The sequence below is a fragment of the Crotalus tigris genome, unplaced genomic scaffold, assembly GCF_016545835.1.
Source record: "Crotalus tigris isolate CLP2741 ecotype Arizona unplaced genomic scaffold, ASM1654583v1 scf7180000023617.9722795, whole genome shotgun sequence".
NCBI lineage: Eukaryota > Metazoa > Chordata > Lepidosauria > Squamata > Viperidae > Crotalus > Crotalus tigris.
Window position 1 is genome coordinate 4,104,294 of NW_024100081.1, and position 19,288 is coordinate 4,123,581.

General features: G+C 35.9%; 1 protein-coding gene across 2 annotated transcripts in view; it reads right to left on the bottom strand.

Moving 5' to 3' along the window:
• Positions 1-7,544: 7,544 nt before the first annotated feature.
• The window catches only part of SCP2 (sterol carrier protein 2), a 29,115-nt gene continuing 17,371 nt past the window's right edge, over positions 7,545-19,288 (bottom strand). For both annotated transcript variants that reach the window (XM_039319754.1, XM_039319755.1), the window contains 5 exons: positions 16,757-16,910; positions 14,511-14,604; positions 11,481-11,610; positions 9,891-9,970; positions 7,545-8,622 (listed from right to left, as the gene is read on the bottom strand). In XM_039319754.1, coding sequence (XP_039175688.1) covers positions 8,527-8,622; positions 9,891-9,970; positions 11,481-11,610; positions 14,511-14,604; positions 16,757-16,910 — 554 coding nt within the window. In that variant the 3' untranslated portion in view covers positions 7,545-8,526. The remainder of the gene's footprint in view (positions 8,623-9,890; positions 9,971-11,480; positions 11,611-14,510; positions 14,605-16,756; positions 16,911-19,288) is intronic.

The following is a 19,288-nucleotide window of genomic DNA, read 5'->3' on the forward strand; positions in this document are numbered from 1 at the left end:
GACAGGTTCACATATTTCACAGGTATGTGGGATATAAACAAAGTACATGCCGCCTTATTCGCCTCTTTTTTTTCAAAGGAGAACTCAATTTCTTCATGGAACTGAGGCAACTACTGTTCTTTCAAACAGTTCCAGATGAAGTGCAGGGGAAGAGTGAAATAGGTACTTCCTTTAAGACCAGGTTTAAAATAAGTCAACAAGTTAAATGCCCTTGGATTGACTGACAAGATACTTGTAGGAATTATGCAAATTCTTATCTCAGGCACTAGCCTGAGATTCTGCAACCGTTCTTTCTGAAATCCACTATGTTTATTTGGCTGTGTTTAAATTTCTATTATTTCATCTCCATCACCATTTCTGGATTTTGGTTTACTTTCACTGGATTGAAATTTCATGATTCCCAAAAGGAAAGAGCAAAATGAATGCTTGCATCAAATGTATTGATTGTTTTATGCAAAACTACTCAGTATGGAGAATGTACTCCACACTTTTCTATTCTGTATGTCTACAGGCTGGAATCCAGGATCATACATGCAACATAGAATTCATAAAGCAGAATAAATGCATTTATTTCAAGGTTCAGAAAAGTCCTGGGTTTGGTGGAGTGGGAAACTTTTCATCAAAACATGAAACCTTAATCTTTAGACTTTTTTTCCAGCACTTCCCCAAATATGACGTACACTTTATTTCTCATGTTATGGTTTTTTTCAGGGTACATTGCTGGTAGTTTCAAAAAAAAAATGTTGTTATAACGTATTTCTGCCTATCAGGCATTCAAAGTGAGTGTTGTCCCAAAGGTGCTTTTTCAAAAGGCAACTGGAAAGGAAGAAAAACAAGGAAAAACAAAGTCCAGTTGCCTTTTGAAAAAGCACCTTTGGAACAACCATGATGTGGATGACTGAGAATCTCCATTGACAAAGTGACTGTTGTGCTACTTTCAAAAGCAACTTATGGAAAAGAAAGGGGGGAGAGAAGTATTTCAGGGCATTATTTTAGCACAAAGGGAACATGAAAGTTTACACATCCTTTTTGTCTACTGAAGCTAGTCATAATATGAATGCTATCCAATGATGGGTTTTGGATTTTTTTCAATGGATTGATAAAGCTGCCTTAAAATTCTATTTTGAATTGAAATTTGAGAATGGCAGGAAAAATGTCTGGCTGGTACCACAAAAAAATATTTTGTCAGGCTTTTTACCTGGTATACTCCAGATATGATGCTAGCTGGGAATTATGGGAGCTGAAATCACATACTTCCAAAAGTTTTGAGCAGAATGGCTTAGGGGGATGAAAAGATAAGGGAAGGATAACAAGGTGAATCTGAGTTTAATTTTGCTTTATTTGGGGAACCATACAAAAAAGAGGAGAGAGTTGAGGAAGCCTTAAGAGTAGCTTGAATTACGGGAGATAATCAGATCTGCCAATTAATCTCTGCCACCAGAGTTATTTGCTGAGATGGCTAAAGATCTCTATCAAACAAATAAACAATAAAAATCTCAAGGACCTGATGGTGTGAGAGAAAGAGCTTTTCCATGCAAGAAGTTTGAGCTGCTCCTGGATTGGTTTCAGATCCTGTGATCTCACACTGTACTTTTACTTCAACAGTTGAGCCAGTTCAAGTCCCTCCAAGCTGCAATGGGCAACAAGGAAAAGCTTGGCCTAAAAACTAAGGGAGAAGAAGGAAAATTGATGTTAAGTTCTGTTTGTTCTTCCCTTTCTCTTTGGCAGGGAATGTGCACCACATAAAGTGCAAGATTATGACCTCATTTATTGTTATTTCGTATGTTCCCATTCATTATTTACAAGGTTTATAAACCTCCCTATTCCAGAAGTTCTAAGAAATGTTCATAATCAGAATGCGGTGCAGAGTAACAAAACATCACTCAGTCAATAACAGGAATGGCAAAGATATTCCTCCAGTAGCTTAATTAGAAAAATTAAGCTTGAATTTAGATCCAGAAAGCCATATGACAGAGAAGAGCAGCTACTAAGAAGGGCTCCTGTTCTACTCTGAATAGCTGTGAAACTCTCAGCAAAAACTCTCCTCTTATCTGAATCTGGTAGACAGAATGTACTTGGGAAAGGCGATCACTAAGACACCCAGCTCTGAGCTTTCTAAGGATTGATAGATAATAGCCAGTTCCAAAGGTCCTTTTCTGAAAAGCAACTGGACTTTCCTGGGTTTTTTTTTTCTTTGAAGAAAAAACTTCCAAGAAGTTTCTTCAGATGTTTTGGATGAGAAGAGAAACATTTTCAAGGAAAATGTTTTTGGAAAAGCATCTCTAGAACAGCCATGACCTGGATGATTGAGAATCTCCACAGACATAACAGTCCCTTGAAACACACCAGTATCTAATGCAGTGTCATGTCAGTAGATAACCTCTTGTATTTTACCCCAGCTGAACACTCTGGGTAGTCTTCAAGGAGAGTCTGTGATGATGACTGCAGCTTCTCCTAGTATAATTCTGGTTTTAGACCTTAGAAAGCTTCTAGAGCTGCTATTTATCACTCTCAGAATCTCAGAATTATATACATTGCCTTGCCTATTTGGCATCTTATGGACCACCATAAAGTTATGTCCCAGTTTTTGGAACTATATATATAGTTTCAAAGGCTATTAAGATTTTTATTTCTGATTGTTTGCAGAATATACAATGTGTAGCCTCACGGGTATCTGCTATTGTGTAGTATTTAACTACTTTTCATGAAATCTTTACACCCCATAAGGATAATGAATCAATGGGCAGAGGATGGGAAAATGCTACATTTTATGAAGCCAAATTGTATTAATATTGGAGAGATAATCCTCAGTTATTGGATTTCCTAGGTACAGCCCTCCTCCCTTGCATTTGTCCTACATTTTTAGACATTAACTTCAGATTTATATTGAAAAGTGTTTTGTTATTGTACTTTGAAAGTTTAAATTAGTAGATTAATATGTGGTTCCTGGACCCCTTGCAATCCCCCACTGTCAAAATCCAGTGACAAATCACTGTACAGTCATGGCATAATATAACACCAATTGTGCAAACAAGATCTTCCAATAAGCTTAATGTATGTAAAACTATCTCAAACCACAGAAATGTTTGAAGACTACATAAATTAATGGAAAAAACCTAGGGGGGGGGGTAATGCCCACCCAGTTTTGGGATTCCGTTTCACTTTTCTTTGCAATCACTGGCAGCCAAAAATATTAGAAAAGGTATTATTAAAAGACTTCCAGCCAATGCTAAATTAACCTGTGGCACATTTTTATCGCTAGTAGTTCAGAATATGAAGCACCCTGGAAAGTGAACTGCTTCTACAACACAGTATTTAGGAGCTTGTAGGATCCGTCCCTTCTCCAGGAAACAGTGTCTACTCCCCTTCAATAAAAAAGCAGGCAGTCTCATACTATAGTCTTTTAACTACCTTGGCAGCTAAGCAGTCCTAATCATTAATTGATTTTAATGATGATAAGTACTTTAAGTTATATTTGGCCCCCAAAGCAGCTTGGAAGCAACCTGTCTTCAGTGTCAGTTTTGAAATCCAGAACCCTGTTGTGATCCCGTAAGCCAGTGGTTCTCAACCTTTCTAATGCCGCGACCCCATAATACAGTTCCCCATGTTGTGGTGACCCCCAGCCACTTATACATCACCAGGTGCCAGGGGTGTGGCCAAAGAAAAGGGGAAAAAATGGCGGACAGCCTTGTTGGGCAACCCCCGTGAAATGGTCGTTCAACCCCAAATGGGGTCCCGACCCACAGGTTGAGAACCACTGCCATAAGCCAATCTATACTCTCTTTGGTTGATTAATGGAAAGAGCGCCGAAAATGCTGTTTTATCAATTTAAAATCCCCGAATATGGATTCTTAAGGGAGATTAAAAAAAAAACCTCTTTTCTACTCTAAACAAAACAAAATACACAAAGTATTGCAATCTCACCCACTCCATTCCACAATGGGAAGGTTTATGGGGCACTACGATTTGTAAAAAAATGGAAACACACATGCAGAGGCACATAAATGCCTCTGATGGGTTAATGATAACATTTTGGCAGCTTTTCCCTTTGGCAGCTTTTCTCTAGTCATTGGGGCCTGTTGCTGTATATCAGTGGTTCTCAACCTGTGGGTCGGGACCCCATTTGGGGTCGAACGACCATTTCACGGGGGTCGCCAAACAACGCAGTCCGCCATTTTTTTCCCCTTTTCCTTAGCTGTGCTACTCCCTTTTATTCTATTGGCTTTTGAAAGCCAATAGAATAGACTCTCTTGAATAGAGTCTAATTCTATTGGCTTTCAAAAGCCAATAGGAATTGTCCAGGCTGTCTCTGCCCTGCTGAGCCCGCCAAAAGTCCCATTTTGCAAATGGTGCTGCACCAGTTGAGTAGTCCTCGACTTACATCCGGTTGAGTAGTCCTCGACTTACGACCGGTTGGGGGTCGCGGCATTAAAAAGTTGAGAACCACTGCTGTAGATGCTGGAGCTGTGATGGAGGTAATTTCTAAGCAATGAAGACAGGATTGAGGATTGCATTCTAAAATGCAGCCAGAGTTTACCCAAAAAGTATTAACAGTTTGTAAATCTTTTCAATCTTCCCTCAGGCAGAGTTGTTCAGGCAAATATAGATATAGAAAAGGGAGATTAGCATTCTCTCTTCAAGAACTGGCAATTTCCTCTTTCTTTATAAAGATCAACTGGCATGTAAAATTACCAAGTATTTCTTTGAAAAACTGAAACAGAAGGATCCTTCTGAATTCAGGTTGGGGAGTCATAAAAGATCCAACCCAGCTCTTAAAATAAATACTACAAAGAGCAAAGGACATTTTCTAATTGATACATATTTTTTTGCAGGGGTACCCCAAGCTAGAGATGCATATTCGAGGTGCATATTTACTATATGATTTTAGTATGGGTGAAAGCAAAGCCAATAGTGCATTTAATGACCAAAGTTACAAAGGTACTGAAAGAAGTGACTTACACTTACAACCACTGTAGGATACCCAGCATTACATCTTCATTCAGTCTCTTGGCAACTGACTTATTTTTATGACGGTTGCATATCCTGGGTCACGTGATCACTTTTTGCAATCTTTTTGCAAGTTATAGAACAACCTGCCTCCAGAAGCGGTGAATGCGCCAACACTAGACGTTTTTAAGAAAAGAATGGACAGCCATTTGTCTGAAATGGTATAGGATTTCCTGCCTGAGCAGGGGATTGGGCTAGATGACCTCCAAGGTCCCTTCCAACTTTATTATTATCTTGTGCCAAACAAAGTTCAATGGGGAAACCAGATGGATTTAACAACTGTGTTACTAACTTAATAACTGTAGTGATTCACTTAACAATGAGGGACCCGTATTCTTACCCTTGCTGGGAATTACACCTTCCCAAAGCTCCAGCCAGTAAGTCTAGTTTTTTATATTAGCAACAAAAAATAAAACAAACAAAAAAAGGCATTAAGCCTTTAATGTAATTATATACGTAAGAATGTGCTTCTGCTTATTATTGCTAATATAAATCGGATTCCCAAATCCTGAATTTGCTCAGCACTGCTTTGAAGGTCCACTTTGGACTTTGCATATAAATGATTTGACTGCTTTGCATAATTCTTAAAAAATGAATTCATAGTGATTAACCCATGTTGTCTAAAATGATGGATTTCTTTAAAACACTCTATATGTTATTAATACATCAACAGTTAAAAAGGAATTAGTAAAGTGAGCCTGGGCATCTGGCAAATATAAAAATATTATATGCATCTCCAAAATATTTGTCAAATTTGTACATATAAACCTGGACATCCTCCAGATGTGTTGGTTTCAGCTTCCAGAATTCCTTAGTCAAAGTGGTCTATGATCAATTGTCAGAATTCTGGCAATTGAAGTCTGGAGGATTCCTTGATAGGGAAAGACTAGAATACAATTTTTAAAAATGTGTGTGAAGCAAATAATCCTACAATACAACTGGCATTCCAATGTCAGCTAGGCCAGAGTTCCCCAAGCTTTCCAGCTTTGCGAATCACTGTGGGGGGGGGGGAACAGGATGGTTCTGTGCAAGAGGCAGGCAAGTGCTCATGCACAGCTCTTTAAACGAGTGACGGGCATATGCACCGGCTGATTGTGCAAATGCAGTGTGCAGTTTGCCCATTGCTCGCACAAGTTGGGATGCGCGTGCATGCGCTCTCCTGGTTCCAAACAGCTCAAAGACCAGTAGTGGGCCATAGTCCAGAGGTTGGGGGGTCCTAGGCTAGACAAAACCTTAAGTGAAAGCCAACTTGGAATAAAGGATATGTGAGTTGAACTATTTATAACTGGGATCAGCGATGATCAAAAACAAAACATAAATTAAGCAACTTAAAAATGGCAAAATTTCTGAGTTATTCAAGGAAGAACATCTTCACATATAACTATTTTTTTTAGCTAATAAAACTATCTAAAAGTGAGTTAGCGCCACCTAGAGATGCTATATTATGGTGACCATAATAAATATACTAAATATCATTGGTGGAATTTAGAGAAAAAGAAATGTTGTATTTATAGCATGTTTCAGGAAATATAGTATAATGTGTGTGGCAGTGTGGCAATCTGATTAATAAGAAACATTAGAAATTATTATCCTGATCACATTTTAATACATTTTTAAATCATAGGCCAATTTGCTCTAGATTTTGGTCTGAAAAAACAATTTAATGAACTTTAAAGTTTAAGGAAAATGAGAAAATATACTAAATATTTTTAACGTTAGCATTAGATCCTCCCGTTATGGAAGGTATCGGGCAGCAAGGGATCTCCAGCACTTTTGGTCTTGGGCAAGTACTTCAGCGTCTTCTTAGGTGATATTTAGAGTTTTTAAGTCTTCCATGATTTTGATTCACAATTTCATAAAATCATGATTCCACGTAGGATGACTTATCAGCTGACTACTGTTAAATAAGGTTATAGTCCAACCCTGGTGTTCCCAATCCCTGGTCCATGGACCAGCATCGCTTTGCGGCCTGCCAGGAACCAGGCTATGAAAGCGAAGCCCCATCTGCACATGCACAGGATCTAGGCAGTGTGCAAAACCTCCCCCCCCCCGGTCTGTGGAAAAACTGCCCTCCGTGGAACCTGCCCCTGGTGCCCAAAAGATTGGGGGTCACCTGTCTAACGTAGTGTTTTTCAATCATAATCATGTATATATTATTTAATATATTACATTAAATCATATATTATTCCCAAACCTACTACACCATACTATAAAAACATTTGAAGAAAAATAGATCTCGTACCAGTCACAGGAGTAGCCTATAAATGTTCAGTGTTATTAAATATACAGAGGTATCTAAAGTGTGAAAGATTTTAGATAAACTTTTTAATCCTGACTCTTCATTACTTTGTTTTAAAAGCCTAAAGTTTTGTTCAAGATTGGAGTTACAATTCATACATTATTTTTATTTCAACATGCAAAACAACCCTTTTCATTGTGCAAAGAGTTGCTTTCGTGCTTAATATGACTAAGTTATATTACCTCTGAGTGTTTATTATAATGAATATGACACAAAAAAGAAAACACAGATGCAAACAGAAGATTTGATTTAAATTTACTAAGAAAGTTGCAGAACAGAATACATTACCTCCAACCAGAATGGATTAAAAAAATAGCATATTATAAAGGAATTTATTAAAGAGTCATCAGTTTCCTTATCTAAGTATATCATAATTAAACCAATTAAGTGTTTAAAAAGTATTTATCTTTATCTTTATAAATATGCACAAAAGCACTATAATAATATTAATTACAACTAGTGCTGTCTTATTTAGCTCCATTAATGCAAACAAATTGACTTTCAATCCAATCCGTGCAAGCTAATTTAGGAAGCAACAAATTGTTTTAGATAGTAACATCCAAAGAAAAGTATACTTAATTATATTCAACTGTGGGAGCTTTGGACTTCTTCAATACTTTCCTGACAATTACAAATCCCCTTTGGAATAAAAATGGGCTGTACATAGCCATTTGTGGTATGGCAAGGGGCTATATATACAAATACATGTATATATCTGCCAAAGGGGAAAAATCCATTTAGAGGTGTCAAGAACTTGGTCCTGCCTAAAATAGCTCAGTTGATTCCAGCCGAAATACAAGAGCTTTTCTTAATCGGCTAAAACAAGCATAAAAGAATAAAAATGAAACTGTGGAGACATTTTTGCCAACAAACCACGTTTTCTTTCCTACTGCTCTTCTTAGTGTTAAAAAATTATACAAAAAAATAGGACCAAATGATCACATTGAAAAGTAATTTTAGATGGGTTTGCATCAGAGTCTGTTACATACTATATGGTCTTTACTATTAAAAGAGTATTGGATACTTTAATGTTAATATTTTACCAATTTTGTAATGGTTTTATGGAAGGCAATGCCACAATTTCAATTAAACAAATGCTTCAAGAAAGCTAAAGTGAAATACACATATTTGAAAAACATGCTACTTCGAACATCTAGTTCCAGCCTAGTTATTAAGGAACTTGTTTTCCAAGTTTCATTTCATCTCGAAGTCAAAGTAGCTCAAAGCTTAGCTTTGTCTGCTTGGAGCTGTAGAGTCTGTAGCTTCATAGCCATGCCCATATTCCCAGAAATTTTCAACTTCCCTTGAAAGAAAGCCTAGATTTAAAAAAAAAAAAAAAAACAGAATTACATTTCACTTGTTAATATATTTATTCAATTCTAAATAAAATGTCTAACACCAAGCCTTTCAAGATGGAAGCCAAATAATTTGAGGCTGAGTAGGTGATTTTAAGATTATCTTTTTCAAATGTGTATAAATCAGTCTACAGATCATATTTATATAAATGGGAGATGAAGCAAATAATTTGATCAAAAAGGAAAATCATTTTACTTCTTTAGGCAAAAATAATTTTCAGTGATGCCTTGATACAAAAGCCATTTTGATCATAATTAACCTAAAATCATAATTAACAGCAGGGGGGGTTAAAAAATTGTTCAGAATAATGAAATTCAATCTACTTTTAATTTGTTGCCAACTTGAAATTACTTTGAAAAATGTATTTACTGAGGGAAGAAATGGTGAAGTAAACATGTTTGTTCTCTTTGTTTCTTTTCTACACCTATGTTTTTAAATTCTTTTCTTTTATAGTTAACTTTGCAATTGTAATACCAATTGCTGGAATTGGGTATGTCTAGTTTAATGAAGAGAAGGACGAGGGGGGACATGATAGCAGTGTTCCAATATCTCAGGGGCTGACACAAAGAAGAGGGAGTCAAGCTGTTCTCCAAAGCACCTGAAGGCAGGACAAGAAGCAACGGATGGAAACTAATCAAGGAGAGATGCAACCTAGAACTAAGGAGAAATTTTCTGACGGACAGAACAATTAATCAGTGGAACAACCTGCCTCCAGAAACTGTGAATGCTCCAACACTGGAAATTTTAAAGAAGAGACTGGACAGCCATTTGTCTGAAATGGTATAGGGTTTCCTGCCTGAGCAGGGAGTTGGACTAGATGACCTCCAAGGTCACTTCCAACATCATCATCATGATTATCATATCATTATTGATCATCACACAGTCAGCCAGATATTCAGACTGGATTTGGCATTTTGTCTACCTCTCGAGTCCTTCCCAAGGACCTAGGATAGGCAGATGTGGATGTTTGATGGTATTACAGATATTGTCGCAGGATGGAAGCAGTTCCTAGTAAGGCCGCCTTTTGCAATTGACTAATGGCAAATTTGTCAATGCCAATGGTGTTCAAGTGGTGCTCCAGTTGTTTTGGGATTGCACCCAAGGCGCCTATTACTATTGATACTATCCTTGCTTGCTTTTGCCACAGGGCAAGCTGTTTTCATTACTCCTCTGTGATAAAGTAAAACAGATATTGAAGATAGTATGATTTATTTTTATTTTTACTTACTGTCTGAGGATTCATCTTGCCAGTCATCAGTGACAGTAAATCTTCATCACTCATTACAATTGTACAGTCGGCTTTCTTATCTATAATGGCCAGAAAACAAATAGTTGAAATATTGAGTAGGACACTAATTTCTAAAACATGATCTCTGTACTTGAGGATATTCCACTTTCCAATTATGAGTGACGAGTAAAAGTAGGGTATCAAAAGTTCACAAATATTGATGGCAGACAAGTCAAAACTATAGCTGATAACGTTATGCAGAAAAGTTGTCAGAAGTGGTCCTCAACTTACAACCATTTATTCAGTGACCATTCAAAGTTACAATGGCACTGAAAAAAGTGACTTATGGCCGTTTTTCATACTTACCACCGCTGCAGCATCCCCATGATTACGTGATCAAAATTCGGATGCTTAGCAGCAGGTTCATATTTTTGATAGCTGCAGTAACCTGGGGTATGGGAAAACCTTTTGCGACCTTCTGACAAGCAAAGTCAATGGGGAAGCCAGGTTCATTTAACAACCATTTACTAACTTAACAACTGCAGTGGCTCACTTAACAACTGTGGCAAAAAAAGGCTGCAAAATGGGCAAAACCTAACAACTGTTTTGCTTAGCAACAAAAATTTTGGACTTAATTGTGCTCGTAAGTAGAAGACTACCTGTAGTAAAAAAAAACAAAATAAAAACCATTGACAGATGTATTATCCAGATCACATTATTCACTTTATAGAATAACATTGGATAAAAAAAAATAGTGATTTAGATATTGTATTAGAAGACCTGAAAGATCAGCTTAGGAGCAGATTGTCATGGAAAAAATCCACGCCGTTGCTAGGAGTCAAGAATGACTTGATGATATATATAAAACAGTGATCATACAACATTCTGGTGCCCAACCACAGCAAGAGAGATTCTACATTGAGGAATAAAACTTTTCAGGCACTTTCAGTGTTACAGCAGCAGATGTACTCAAAAAAGTAAGTAGGGCCAGGGGAAAAAAAATCAAAATTTGATTAAAATATGATTAAATTCAAACATAATGTGCTACAGTTCATATGATAACTCCTTGTGTATTGATCATTTTCTCTTTCTATCATCTACAAAATTATAAACCAATAGAAATTTTTAGTAGGGATAGGTGACCACACAAACGTTTGGTGGTCTACATTTAAAAATACTGGTTCCCTACTTGGTCTTTGCATGAATACTGGCAGCATTATAATCAATAGCACTTTTCATAACACAGCCAACTAATAGGCAGAAAAGCCAACAATGCTGTATCCAGACGTGAAGGGAATAAAGGAATATAATTAAAATATTTAAAACATTTTCTTCTGCCCTACACTTCAGTTACAAGGGTTTTAAAACTGGCAACTTGCAAAAAAGCAACACATCAAGAATGCGTAGCTTATATTACTTTTCATGTTTATTAAAAACTGCATCACAATACATTCATTTACTTGCAAATCTAATGCTACATTCTATAATTATGTCCATTCCTATATTTCATCCACACCCATAGCATGTAATTTGTTACCCTTTTAGTCCAACAACCTAAGAACTTTTTTTTTAAAAAAAAATGACACTCACCAGTGTTAATATCCACACAGCCTTTACCATTTTTCACATCAACTACCCAAGTAGCTTCTTTACCCTCAGGACCATCTTTTATTTTAAAGGCAAAAATGCCACCAATTTTCTTGACATACTGTTCTCCTTCCTGTAAGCATAATGTAAATGTACAATCATTAAAAGATGATCTTAATCTGGGCGTGTGTGACATATTTTCAACATGTAGATATTATTCATTAATCTGATTCCAAACATCATTATATATGGCCTTTCATCTCTGTAGAAGATGTGCTGTTATACAGTTCATTTATGAGGTCTACAACCCCAGTCTGCAAGCACAGTGTAATCACTGAGTTATTCTGTGACACTGCTCATGGTTTTCTATCAGTTTTGATGGCACCCTTTTTCAAAGCCAGTGGAGACACACGGCTCACCTTCTTAACAGTCCAAATAATATTAGCAAATATGATATCACTACTTTGAGTTAGAGACTTGAAGGAGCATGTGGAGACACTTAGGAGGATGAAAATTTCTTGGATTAAAGGATTTGCTACAATAGAAACTGTCAGAGGAAGAAACTCTCTAAGGAAGAGGAAGTCAACCCAATAAATGTGTGATTGGGGGGGGGGAAACTGAGTACAGCTGAAATGCAGAAAAAGTTTTTACGGGCTCTCACAGAAGGAACATGCTATGCTTCCAAAACCACACTGAACAAAAGACAAGAAATTGAAAAACATAATGGCCACAATTACTACCTGAAGAAGACAAAAATCAGAATTTTAATAATAACTGACTTCATAATAGGAAGTTCATAATGAACATGTACTTTCCAGACCCTCTGCTCATAAAATATCATATCCTATCTATGAAAGATATGATTTAGAACTAAGATAGCGGGTTTTTTTGGATATGGGAAATATGAAGATAAGAGGATTGATTTGAATAAAACTTTTAGCTATATAAATGTAATTAATATTGAGAAAATCATAATTGATAAGGATATTTCAAATACTGATGGGAAATCAAACTTTAACAAGAGTACAAAAAACAGAATATTGATTAATGAATTGACATTATTGACTTATGAATTGATATTATTATATTAGTAAAATATGATGAAGATGCTTATATATAACTTTGTATACATTAACGGTACCAAAAATTGTAATTGTGTAATGAAAGGAAAATGGAAAAAATATGGAGAAGAAAGGAGGATCGGGGAAAAACTACTGGACTATGTAGCATTGAACAGATTTATATTGAAACAGTTAATGTTAAATATTTGAAACCAGACAACATGTTGTTTACTAAGCATTAAAGACTGTAATTTTAAAAAATTAATAAAACTTTTATAAAAAAAGCATAAATTTGCTGACAACACTAAATTGGACAGGATAATGAATAGTTAAGAAAATGGTAACAAAATTAAAAATAACCCTGACAGTTTAGAGAAGTTGGATAAAAATAACAAAATGAATTTTAGTAGTTTTTTTAATAGAAACAAATTAAATCAAATACATGAGCAAAGGATGAAGAATATATGAATGATACATGTGAAAAAATAGAATTATAATTGCAAGCTGAGTATCATTCAATAGTTTTGTGGCTGCCAAAAGGCAAACACTAGAATAATCACATTGCAATCTATAGAGATCAGATGCCACACTGAGTATCATTCAATAGTTTTGTGGCTGCCAAAAGGCAAACACTAGAATAATCACACTGCAATCTATAGAGATCAGATGCCACACTGAGAATTGTGTTCAGTTCTTCCTATCATGATTTAATAAGAATTAAATGAAAAAGATCAGAAGACTTGAAATTAAGTTCAATAAGGACATGTTGAGAGGTGTATTTAGCCTTAATAATAGACAGCTGAAGGAGGATATGTGAGAATTATTTTAGTGAAGAATTGAGAAGAATGGGCACACAGAAGTTCATTTCCCCTTCTCAGTTATCACAGAGTGGAGTACATAGACTAATGATTTTAGTTTTAGGCAAACATATTCCACTTGAATGTTGAGGAAAAACCTTGCCAACTGAAATAATAGTCTCAGAATGGAATTGATTTCCAAGGGAGATGGTGACGTCATCCTTTCTGGAATAAAAAGTTGGAGACACTTAAATTGGCATGTTGAGGAGTAGAGTGCAATAACATCAACTCTAGGGCTCTTGCAGTTTGTATGAAAGACTACAAGCTTTTGAATTGCAACTCTTTCCTTAATGCTGTGTAACCACTCTTTCCTGAAAAGTGTTCTTTAGGGAGTGTAGTTCCTGAACCCTAACCACTGTCAAGGAAGTAACAGCCATGAAACTTGAAGTAGCTTCATTTTGAGTGAATTGTTTCAGGTTACAATGCCAAGCATATGAACATAATTATCTGAGTTACCAAATAGTTATCTCCACAATCTATAACATGGTTTTTGCCAAGTTGAATCTTGCTCTGCCCTAAATTTCATTCCCTGCCTAAAAAAGAGCTGAAGCAACTGCAGGCAGGCAAGGCAAACAGAGAAATATAGATTTACTCTGAACATTTTGCTACATGCAATGTATTTTCCCATCCTCACAATATGAGAGATTATTCAGTCATATTACTTCCAATCTCCAATATGAAGTGGCACAGTTCCTAGTATATGATTGATATTATCACCAAAACATGATCAGGTTTTACTAGTTGCGAGGTTACTCATGAAACTTCAACACAGAAAGTAATATTAATAACACAAGGCACATAGTTCCAGTATCAACAACCAATTTTTAAATTTTTTTATATAGTTCAATTTGTATTTCAGAAATTCATTATAATCATTATTAAATAAAATAATTACACTGTACTGTCTCTTGGCTCTGACCTATTTTTTTTTCTTTATTTTGTAAGGAGAAAAGGACTCATTACAAGGAAAATTAATCTGATAATTAAAAAGACATAATTTTGGCAGACCAGTTATATTCAAAGAAAATAATTATTTGTGTACTTAAAATATTTCTGTGCTGGTATGCAACTTTGTCTTTGGCAATGTATTTTATAAGCATATTTACTGTACAAACCTCTTCAAGTTTCTTTTCAATTTCTTTGAATACAAGTGATGATTTAAATCCATCAACCATTGCTCTAGTGGGAATAGCTTGGATTTCCCAATTCCTGAAATGGGAAAAAATAACTTAGTATCAGTGAAATAAGCAGATTTCAACAAGCAATTTTCTATACAATCTAATGATAGTACTTGCATTTGTCACACATATTAAGCCATAATGACAGTTTACAAAATAGAATTCCTCAAATGCACTATGCCAAAATTAAACAACCCCTAGAAGGGAGGGAGAGATATTTGTGCAGTCTTCTCTTTTAAAAAGAAATACATGCTATTCTGAGAGGAAAAAAAATCTAATCAAAATTAAGAAGTGAATGTGGATAGAAACAATTTTTAACATGAGAAAAATGCTAAACTTTATATTAATCATTGCTATAGCCAAAACATCTCTTGGCAACCAACTGTGAACAATAGCTATGAAAGTGTAAAATAAAAATGATGAAACAAGTTTACCTTTTCTCTAATTACTCAATACCTAATCCTAATATTCCAAATCATTGCTGATTGTATAAGATTTTAGCAATATAATTTTGCTACACATATATGTCCAGGAAAAAGCAAATTCACAATGTAAGTAAAATGTAAACATTCTTTGAAAAGTGCTAGGAATAATTTCTGTTTGAACCTAACTTTCCCTCCCAAAATTGCCATGAGCAAAATCTGACTAACCTTTTCCACATATTACTGTAAAGATAAAATAGGGTAAAGATCTAAATGATGCAATCTATCTTAAGCCCTTGGTGGAAGATGATCTAAAAGCTGAAATGCTTCATTTTCCAGTTGAACAAGACAATTACTTAATACGGCAATGTGAAGAAAAATGAATTTACTTTGAGAAAGAATATTATAAATTTCAGATATTATTAGTTCAATAAACTTCTAAAGTAATTATTTTCTATAAAAGATAATAATCCTGAGAAAGATGGAAGTGGGATATAAAAACACAAAAACCCTAGCCTGATTTTGTTTAGTCTAAAACGGGACTGAGCAAAACTTAGACAAAATTCTTTTGTAGCCATCTTATCATAAGAAATCCAGCTGGTTTAAAATTGCCAACTTTTCCCATTAGGGTTTTCATATTGGGAACCTAAGTAGTTTTTCTGAATCTAAAAGCTACCCGGGCATGTTCCACTCTTTGTATAGAATGTTATCGTTACTCACATTTGTTTTATCTTACACTAAAGCTATTTATTAACTGGAAAAATCTTTACAGGACTGGTTTTGTGCACTGAACTGGTACTTGATCTAATAGTTGGACTAAATGTTGGACTATAACCGCAGAGATCCTTGTTCAAGCCTATGCTCATTTATAAAAAGACTCTGGGTGATTTTGGTCAATCACTATCTCTCTCAGTCTAGTTTTATTATATGGAAAAAGTATTGTAGAGTTGGGAATACAGGAGATAAACCTGACAAACCATCGATTATTTATACAAAGGAATGTGCTGCCTACCTTAGAAAAACTATTAAAGCATATTATAGACAGTTTTATTTCACATATAAAATACAAGGTGAGAAAATGCAGAACATAGATGTGTAAATAAACAAAGGGCCCATGAAATAATTACTGTTTAAATAAGTCTTCTGCAATCTAAATTTCCTTGCTCTTTATCACAAACTTACAAAATAATTTGGATACTCTTAACAGTTGCCTAAAAGAAAAATCCACAGGCTGTAATACATAAAGAATCTTAACTCAGATTACAGTATTATGCTGACAAAATCTTTTCTAGGCAACTGAAAACTTGTTCTATGCATTCTTTTAACTTTACAGTTTTTAAAAGCTTTTTAAAAGAAAAAAATATGGAACTATGTTTGGAAAACATAATTAAGAGAGGACTCTTTGATCCATGAACAAAACAAGCAAAGCTTCTAGCAGCAGACAAAACTGAGTCCTCTTTCAATGAAACGATTCTGAGCACGTACTTTCACCCATGACCCAATAATCTTCCTGTAGTAAACAGAATGATTTCCAACTGCCCACTTTAATTATGCAAGAATTAAGAGTGGGAAATAATGGTAAAATACGTTACTTACAGCAGGCACATTAATCTGATTTACAACGAGCAGCTTAATCTGGTTATTTACAATAGGCACATTAAGATTCAAAGCAGAAACGAAGTCGCTGCAATTCCTACAGCAGCAGCGACGAATATTGCACAGGGAAGGGAATGAATGCATCAAGGAGGACTCAGCACTCACCCTGCGGCTTCTGGAAACCCCATTCTGTAGAGAGATACTACAGCTGCACCACCGAGGCCCAAATTATGCTGCAAAGCAAGCTTTGCTCCGGGAACCTGCCTCTTTCCGGCTTCTCCTCTTAGCTGCCAGCAAAGTTCAGCACATTGAGCCAGACCTAATGCATCAAACATAGAGCCTGTAGATCAAGCCGTATTACAAGATCTCATTCATACCCCACTTGAAAGAAACGAAACGAGGCGTGTTTGAAATCCAAGATGAAGCCTTCTGATAAAAAAAAAATTGCATCACAACCACCACTGTGAACATTGCTTTTTGCTATAAAGGGGATATGAAGAGTCGCCTTGTGATGAGATGTAGACAAATAACATAAAAAATAAAATAAAAATCCAGGTGTAGGAACTGTAAAAAATAGAGTTACAGTTTATCAAGGTGATGGATTCTCCAGTTCTATTATATTGTTCTTTTGATAAAAAATAATGTGAGCCTACTTCACAACAGGCGACATATATAGTTTGTGCAGAACGTAAAGCAGTATAGGTGATCCTTGACTTTCAAACATAACTGGGACTAGAATTTTCGTCACGTAAGTGATAGTTGTGAGCAGATCCAATTTTACGACAATTTTTATCACAGTTGTTAAGCAAATCACATTGTTATTAAGTGAAGCATACAGTCATTAAGCAAATCTGGCTTTTCCAATTGACTTTGTTTGTTGGAAGCCAGCTGGTAAGGTCACAAGTTGTGATCATGTGATTGCCAAGATGCTACAACCCTCATAAATGTGAGCCAGTTGCTAAGTTCCCTAATTGCAATCATATGACTGTGGGGTGGTGCAATAATCCTAACTTGAACTGGGCATAAGTCACTTTTTCTGAGCCCATCATAACTTTGAACTATTATTAAATGAATTGCCTGCAAATAAGCAAGCAAGCAAGCATTAGTTTAATCTGAATGCATACATGTTATGACCTGCTTGCATGCCATGAAGTGAGCTAAAGAGGGGTGTTGTTTTTTTTTTACCATGCAATCTAATTTCCACAGTTAGTCATTAAAGGTAAAGTACATAAAAACCAATTAGGTATGGCTCTAAGTAATCCCTCTTATGTTTGTCTTTAAAAGTGCTTTATTAAATTGAGAAAAAAAAATATCTTTTCCTGATAAGCTCACAAAATTGGAAAGGTTCATTCAAGGCATCAAAACTAACTTCTCTGGCCAACTTAAAGCATTCTGGATGAAGCTCTCCAGCTTCTGCAAGACGATATCCAGTGTGAAGAACTCTACACTTCCCAAAGAATTTGTTCTCCTACAGATTTTTTTTTTTTTTTTGTAACATTCAATCAGAATCTGCCTTCCTGTACATTAAGTGAGTGTTTCTCAACCTTGGCAATGTTAAGATATGTGGACTTCAACTCCCAGAATTCCCCCAGTTGAGAAACACTGCTCTAAGTCATGTAAGATTTGACCAACGTTTTTTTCCAGTAGTACAGCAACGCAGATCCCAGCTATGCAATTAGAAGTTAGGTTACGTTATAAAGCAAACTTCAAAGGTAGTTTCCCTCTTTCTTCTTCTTAGGGGCCCTCTCTGGAATGTTGCTAGCAAATAGGTAAAGAGCAATCACTCTATAAGCTCAAATAAAAAGATTTATCAGCCTGTTCAAAGAGCAATTATGTTCCTCTAATCCAGTGCTTCTCAATTATTTTCTGTCATGCCCCCCTAGGAAGAAGAAAACATTTCGCGCCCCCCGCGCGACTGTAAAAAATTTTTTTCTGTACAGAGGACCGATTTCCGGGTCTAAAAGTCACACAGGCGGGTTTGGCCAATCAGGATAGAGCATCATGTCTATCCAATCGGGTCCTTTGCATGTGTCACGTGTGTTGGCGGTCATGTTGTCCTCCGCGTCGGGCTGCCGCTTGCGAGTGAGTCGGATGATCCGATCTAGAAATCCAATATGACAGTATTTGCCGAGGTCAAACGAGCCCCCCTTTATGGAGCCTCGCGCCCCCCCTGGGGGGCACGCCCCACTATTTGAGAAGCACTGCTCTAATCAAACAGAATGTCAGGATGCATGCACAGGGAGTGATAGACTAAAAATTAACTTTTGGCATTAGGGCAGCATTTTCTGTATTGATGCAGTCCTTAATATTTGAGCTCTCAACAGCCAGATTAAAGTTGTCTTTTAGCTAAAGAACATGATAAATATGCTGAAGAACACAATAGCCAAGAACAATAAATTAAACAAGTTGTTCTATTTTACTGATATGGATAACAGTTCTAGGCAGTTCATGAATGACTTTAAACAAATGAATTTCTGCAATTTTTAAAGAGGAAAAAAAGCCCAAAGGGGCACATCATCAAGTGAGCAACAATATTTGAATACAAGTAAAAATATAATTTGTCCTGGGTACAAATCTCCAACAATCAATAGCTAAGTTCAAGTTCATAACCAGTTGCACAAATATAAAAACACACAAAGGAAAGGCTTACTTGGAGAGAAAATGAATAGATCTAGCCAAACTCAACCAATTGAGTTT